The sequence below is a fragment of the Lactuca sativa genome, chromosome 4, assembly GCF_002870075.4.
Source record: "Lactuca sativa cultivar Salinas chromosome 4, Lsat_Salinas_v11, whole genome shotgun sequence".
Taxonomy (NCBI): Eukaryota; Viridiplantae; Streptophyta; class Magnoliopsida; order Asterales; family Asteraceae; genus Lactuca; species Lactuca sativa.
In genome coordinates this window covers 366,438,621-366,445,752 of record NC_056626.2, presented here as the reverse complement: position 1 = coordinate 366,445,752, position 7,132 = coordinate 366,438,621, and the positions used below count along the sequence as shown (strand labels likewise).

Below are 7,132 nucleotides of genomic sequence, written 5' to 3'. Positions count from 1 at the left end.
TACCCTTTAATCTTGCATCATGCCATCTTTTGGTCTTGTCTTTATAAATTAATGAGTTAGTGTAAGACTCATTCCTCAATTCTTCCAAGGCATTCTTTTGCAAAAGTCAGTTTGCTCGCAACTCATTTGGCTCAAAATTGCATGTTTTCAAATCCCAATAGGCTTTGTGTTCAAGCTCCATGGGTAAATGACAATTCTTACGATACACTAGTCTATAACGTGTGGTTCCGATGGGTGTCTTGAATGTAGTCCTAAATGCCCAAAGTGAATCATCCAATTTGACCGGGCAATCTTTTCTATTATTTCCCGCCAATTTCTCCAATATCCTTTTAAGTGCCCTATTTGTAATTTTGGTTTGCCCATTTGTTTGTGGATGGTAAGGTGTTGAAAATTATATGGTGTACCCTATATTTTTGCAAAACTTTTGCTAGTTGATCATTAGCAAAATGGGTACCCGTATCACTTATTAATGCATTCGACACTCCAAATCTAGAAAATAATTTCTTCAAAAATTTTACCATAACCCTTGCATCATTGGTGGGTAATGCTTGTGCTTCCGCCAACTTTGACACATAATCCACCGCCACTAGGATATATTTGTTGCCCTTGGATGAAGGAAATTGTCCCATAAAATCCATACCCCATACATCAAAGATTTCACGGGCTTGAATATTTCTTTGGGGTATTTCATTTCTTGCCGATATATTACCCGTTCTTTGGTAAGCATCACATTTCGTTACGTGAGTAGCAACATCTTTGAAGATAGTATGCCAATAAAAACCAGCATCAAATACTTTTTTAGCAGTGTATTGTACCCCATGATGTCCTCCTGTTGTTCCATTATGGCAATGCTCTAATATATCTCGAATCTCCTTGCCAAAAACGCATCGCATTATGATTCCATCTGCGCAACTCCTAAAAAGATATGGTTCATCCGAGAAATAATATTTAATTTCTGAAAAGAGCTTCTTCTTTTGTTGATGAGTGAGGCCTTTTGGAAGGTAATCGCCAGCCAAGTAATTTGCAATATCTGCTTACCATGGTTCTTCATCCACGATCACCATCAAATATTCTTTCGGGAAGCTATCTTCAATACCCATACTGTCTATCTCTTCTATTTCTGGATTTTCTTGTCAAGAAATATGGTCAGCAGCTACATTCTCCATTCCATTCTTATCCTTGATCTCGATGTCAAATTCTTGTAGTAAAAGCACCCATCAGATCAATCTGGGCTTTGCATCCTGCTTGGCAAACAAATACTTAATAGCAGAGTGGTCAGTGAAAACAATTGTTTTAGATAAAATGAGAAAAGGGTGAAATTTGTCAAATGCATACACCATGGCTAATAACTCCTTTTTAGTTGTGGTGTAATTTTCTTGGGCCAGATTTAAAGTTTTGCTTGCATAATAAATGGATCTAAAGTGCTTATCAACCTTTTGGCCATGCACGGCCACACATTATTTCGAAGGGCATGTTCCAATTCGGGTCTATAATGATCAGGGCATTAGGTAATTTTTCTTTTAAAATCACAAAAGCCGCTAGACACTCTTTAGAAAAATCAAATGGTGCATCTGTTAAAAGTAATTGAGTAAGAGGTCTAGTTATTTTAGAAAAATCTTTAATAAAACGGCAGTAGAAACCCGCGTGCCCTAAAAAACTTCTAACCCCCTTCACATTAGTTGGTGAAGGTAATTTAGCAATAGCTTCAATTTTTTCCCTATCCACCTCGATCTCCACCTTGGATACCTTTTGACCTAGGACTATTCCCTCTTTAACCATAAAGTGACATTTTTCCAAATTTAAGACTAGATCGGTCTATTCACATCTGGCAAGCATCAAGTCAAGGTTAGTAAGACAATTATGAAAAGAAGAACCATAAACAGAAAAATCATCCATAAAAACGTCCATAAACTTTTCCACCATGTCGTGGAAAATAGCCGTCATGCATCTTTGAAAGGTCGCGGGCGCATTGCATAACCCAAAAGGCATGTGGCGATAAGCAAAAGTCCCACTTGGGCAAGTGAAAGTAGTATTTTCTTGGTCAATTGGGTCTATGGCTATTTGGAAGTAACCCGAAAATCCATCTAAGAAATAGTAATAACTATGGCCAGATAATATTTCAAGCATTTGATCAATAAAAGGAAGAAAAAAGTGGTCTTTACGAGTGACATCGCTTAGCTTTCGATAATCGATGCACACTCGCTAACCGGTTACCGTTCGAGTTGGTATGAGCTTGTTCCTCTCGTTTATCACTACTATCATCCCTCCTTTCTTAGGCACCACTTGAACATGACTAACCCATGGACTATCGGAAATGGAATATATGATTCCTGCATCTAGAAGCTTGACTACCATTTTCTTGACCACTTCTTGCATGTTTGGATTCAATCGCCTTTGATGTTCCATTACCGACTTTGCTCCTTCTTCAATTTTGATCTTGTGGGAACAATAAGAAGGGCTTATCCCTTTAATGTCGGTGATTTTCCATGCAATGACATTTTTTCTCTTCTTTAAAACTCGGACTAACTCTTCCTTTTCAGATTTGGTGAGGTCAGAAGCTATAATTACAGGTTTTTGTTCCCCCTCTTCAAGAAATGCATATTCCAGATGACCAGGTAGAATTTTCAGCTCTGATTTCATGTTTTATATGCTGAACACGTCGAGTCCAGTGAGGGGACTCATCGAGTCCAGGGCAAAATTTTCGTTTGATCGTGTTTTTTTGAACGGAATCGTCGAGTTAGTGGATGCTACTCGGCGAGTCGGGTTTTCAGCACTTTTGATTAATTAATTATATTCAGCTTCCACAAGCAGTCTCTCTATCTCCATCAGGTCTTTTTCAGCATCAAATTCATATTTAAAGGTAATGGTGGACTTCCTTGGCTTGTCTTCTTTCCATTCTTCCATTAATTCTTCCAACATATCAACCGAGAATGTTGTGTCATCACTATACCTTGCATGCTTCATTGTTTAATCAACTCCAAATGTAACTGATTCATCTCGCACCCGAAGAGTATGTTTAGAATCTCGCATATCTACTATAGCACTCAAGGTGTTGAGGAAAGGTCTTCCAAGTATGATCGGGACTTGAGGATCCGGTTCCATATCTATTACTATGAAGTCTGCGGGGAACACAAACTTATCAACTTTCACTAATAAGTCTTCGCATATTCCCCTCGGAAATGTCAACATTTTATATGATAAGTGAATTGCCATTCTAATCGGCCTTGGCTCCGGAAGGTTTAACTTCTTAAAGAATGAATATGGCATGAGGTTCACACTTGCCCTCGAATCAGCCAATGCATGTATAGTTGCTAAATTTTCGAATTGACAAGGCAAGGTCAAACTACCCAGGTCACCCTTCTTCTTAGGTAATTTGTTCAACATGGCGTCTGGAAAATTTTCATTTAGAACCACCATCTTCACTTCTTCCATCTTCTTTCTATTTGTAAGAAGCTCCTTTAAGAATATGGCATATTTAGGCATTTCTGCAACCGCTTGTATGAATGGCATATTAATTTGAAAGGCTTTTATGTGTTCTAGGAACTTTTGGTAATCAACATCGTGCTTATCTTTTCTGGTTCGACCTAGAAATGGAAATGGAGGCTGATATGGTTTAATATGAGGTTTATTTTTCTGTTCTGGTAGGGGACTTGTCGAGTCCGTGTCTTCGACTCGGCGAGTCGCATCGAGATTTTTCGATTCTTTGTTTTCTGCATCTTCCTTTTGCACCAATTTAGGATCTTCTTCCTAGATAGGGGCCAGAGGAGTAATTATCTTCCCACTCCTAGTTGTCATGATGTTTATATGTGCGCTTTTTGGATTATTTTCGGTATTACTAGGAAGTCCACCCAGTCGTCTCTCTTTTATTTGTTGTGCAAGTTGTCCTAGCTGTTTTTCAATGTTGAGAATAGAAGCTTGCTGATTCCTATGTAATGTTGCATGATCTTTCATCATTATTTGGTTCTCTTTCATTAAGTTTTGTTGCTCCTTTATTGCAGCATCAGTATCGTTGTGCCTTTTCTCGGATGCAACTGCAAATCTCGTAAGCATATCTTCAAAGTCTGACTTCTTTTCATGCACCAGCTCCTCTTTTTGATAAAATACCCCTTGCTTTTTGCTTATACTTTTCCTATTTGCCTTCTTGTACTCATCACATGGTAGCCATTCTTTCTTGGGTTTGCGCCAATCATCATCATACCTACCACCGCTTGAGTAATACGCTTGTACTTTCTGGTTCCCGTTCTCTTCAAGGTCACAATCTTTAGTAAGGTGAGACCCTCTACAGTTTTCAAATCCTACTCTAATGGCATGGATGGATTGGTCCATCATAGTCATTCTTCGATCCATGCTTTCCAATTTTTTCATCATTGTTGCCATTTCATCCGAAATAGCATTCACCATCCCTCGAGTTGAGTCATTCCTTAGGTTATGATATTCTCTAGAGTGTTTAGATAATTCTTCAATTAGCTCTTTTAACACCGGCGGTGGTTTCTTTGTGAGTGGTCCTTGTGAATCAAGGAGCTGCCTAGTTGTCACATTCATTCCATCATAGAAAATGGAGACTTCTTGTTGACTGTTTAGATCATGATGTGGGCAATTCCTTAGTAAGCCTTTGTATCTCTCCCATGCCTCATAAAGTGACTCTTCATCTTGTTGCTCAAAATTTGCTCTGGCTTTCTTCAAAATTTCTATTTTTGACGGATGCAAAATTGATCAATAAATTCGTCACACATTTTAGCCCAAGTGGTGATGGATCCTCGAAGGAGTGATTTCAACCAATCTTTCGCGGCTCCCTTAAATGTGACTGATAACATACGAAGCAAAATAGTATCACCAGTTACATTAGGAACATTGAAGTAGTCGGCTATGTCGTTGACCTCGTCTAGATGCTTGTATGTGTCTTCGTGATCGTTCCTGGAGAATGAGATTTCCTTAAGTTGGGCAAGTATGTGGCCCTTAAGTTCAAAGTTAGAAGTTGCAGGAATCGCAAGTTGCCAAGTCCTGGGTCGGTATCGTCACACATCCTTTTTTCCGTTCACCCATGGGAACTTCATCGATGTTAGCCATGGTGTTAATTAGTGAGTTCGCCTTCTAAATCGCTTTCTTATTCGTCTTCAGACTCGTATTCGGTTTATTTTGGAAATGGATTTTCTTCAAAATTCTCAAGCTTGCTTCCTTCACTCTTTTTACTACTAGACTCACCTACTTTCTTGCTTTTCTTCTTCCCAAAGACTGATTTAAGGTCTTTGAAAGGTGATTCCTTTGGCGGGTTAGTGTCTTCAACGGCTTTATCCTTGTTCTTCCTAAGAGCGGATTCCGGGTCTTCGAATGCAGGAACCAAAGGTGTATTTGAACCTCGGTTCATATTAAACCTGTTAGAAAGCAAGAAACACACATAGAAAGAACAAAAATGAAATAAAAAACGAAACTGGAAATTTTGCCTTGGACTCATCGAGTAGCTGCGACTGGACTCGGCGAGTCATTGCTAAAATAGAAAAAAAAAAGTTTAATCGAAAATCCTAAAAATAGAGAAACTTAAAACTTAAACCTAATAACTAATTTAGTAAAGCAGTAACTTTGTGCAAGATAAATCTCACACAAAGGATCGATAACACTAGCAATTAAAATTTTGAATCGCTCCCCGGCAACAGCACCAAAAAATTGATGTGTGTAAAATGCACTATTTTAATCCTACATTTTAAATATAATTTAGACACACAAAAGGCAGTGTACCTGTCAATTGGTGGTATAGTTGAGCAAGTAGGGTATTGAATACATGGAACAATAATTAAGCTAATTACTAGAATTATCAAAACCAAGTAATAAAAGGAAAGGGTTTTCTCTAGTTTTGCAAGACTAGAAACTTAAACAGTTAACTAAAACTCAAATTAAGCAACTAACAGCTAAAGCAAATAAAAATCAACTAAATTCAATAATAAGAAGACTTCTGTTTTGGTTTGGCTCATTCATTCCTATGGTTGATTTTATGGCAAGTGCAATGGATTAATTGTTATTGGCTACCTATTAATGTGATTAGGTTCATGTTCATTATTACTAATCCTTAGAAAACAAATCAATTCAAGCAGTGATCAGTTGATTAAATTAATAATTTCCTATTTTATTAATTCTGGTTAAGTAAGACTTGTAGTTAGCTAATTAAATTACCAATTCAATTAACTTCTTGTTGATGGTTCGTCACACAAGCTCACACATTAACTTACATATTTTCTAGTAAACCCTAGTTTCACGTTCGCTATTCCTAGGCATATAACCATGTTTTCACATAAATCATACGAGATAAGTAATCAAGAGATGCTCATGTAGCGTAATATACTTGTTAATTAACAGAAAAGAGTTGTTGTTAACACATAAGTGTTGGATTAGTGTTTAAGTCCATAACTATTTTGGTATGTACTTGACCCGATGGTGCATGGTCCTTTTGGGTTGCCTTCACCAAAGCAACTTGATAGGATGAATTATGGAGAGAGAGAGAGAGAGGATTAATTATGATTTATTAATATATTATGAGAATAATATATCAAAGGAGAAATTATATTGTTTAATTAATATTAGTCAATAATTAATTAAGAATTAATTTTGTGGCTAAAAGACATTAATTAAACTTAAGGGACTAGAACTGTTAATTGTATGATAGTTGCATATTGGGCTAATGGACTCCATATTAGAGGGGTGGACGAATTCTATAGGGAAACCCATTAGAAATCATCCTAGGCCTCTAAGGAGGGAGTCCATGGGTTGCTTAGGGCTTAAGCAGTCAAATTAGGGTTTCCTTGTTAGATAACCCTAATAGCCTCACTATTTAAGGATCCCTAGAGCGCCAAAAACGTGGCCAGGAGTTTCCTTAGGGTTTCCACACGTTTTTGGGTGTCTCCTCTCTTATCATTCTTCATCCTCTTGCTCTTGGTGTTTGTGAGCCATTAGAGGAGTGACACTTGTGACTCTAAGCTTTCTAAAGCCATTACAAGGAGGATTTGAGTCGTTATTACTATATAACAACAAAAGGTATGTATTCTATTTTTTCTATGATGATTTCGAAAATAGTACAATCATTCTAGGTTTCTTTTTATGTTCATAAAGTTGTATAACTAATAGTGAAAACATAGATCCAACT

General features: G+C 37.3%; 2 protein-coding genes and 1 non-coding gene across 3 annotated transcripts; 1 reads left to right on the top strand and 2 right to left on the bottom strand.

The window, feature by feature from the left end:
- Window positions 1–338: 338 nt before the first annotated feature.
- LOC128133721 (uncharacterized) lies at window positions 339–2,640 on the bottom strand. Its single transcript, XM_052771248.1, has 5 exons — window positions 2,208–2,640; window positions 1,875–2,084; window positions 1,659–1,769; window positions 1,434–1,571; window positions 339–1,030 (listed from the first exon to the last, which is right to left on the bottom strand). Exons 1-5 carry the CDS (start codon window positions 2,638–2,640, stop codon window positions 339–341), a joined length of 1,584 nt encoding a protein of 527 aa, XP_052627208.1.
- A 1,107-nt stretch (window positions 2,641–3,747) lies between these two features.
- LOC111916464 (uncharacterized) lies at window positions 3,748–5,365 on the bottom strand. The gene is made up of 2 exons (XM_023912129.1): window positions 5,203–5,365; window positions 3,748–4,688 (listed from the first exon to the last, which is right to left on the bottom strand). The coding sequence occupies exons 1-2, from the start codon at window positions 5,363–5,365 to the stop codon at window positions 3,748–3,750; spliced, it is 1,104 nt and encodes a 367-aa protein (XP_023767897.1).
- LOC111916482 (small nucleolar RNA R71) lies at window positions 4,580–4,686 on the top strand. Its single transcript, XR_002858530.1, has one exon. It is a non-coding gene; the product is annotated as a small nucleolar RNA R71 (small nucleolar RNA).
- Window positions 5,366–7,132: the final 1,767 nt, after the last annotated feature.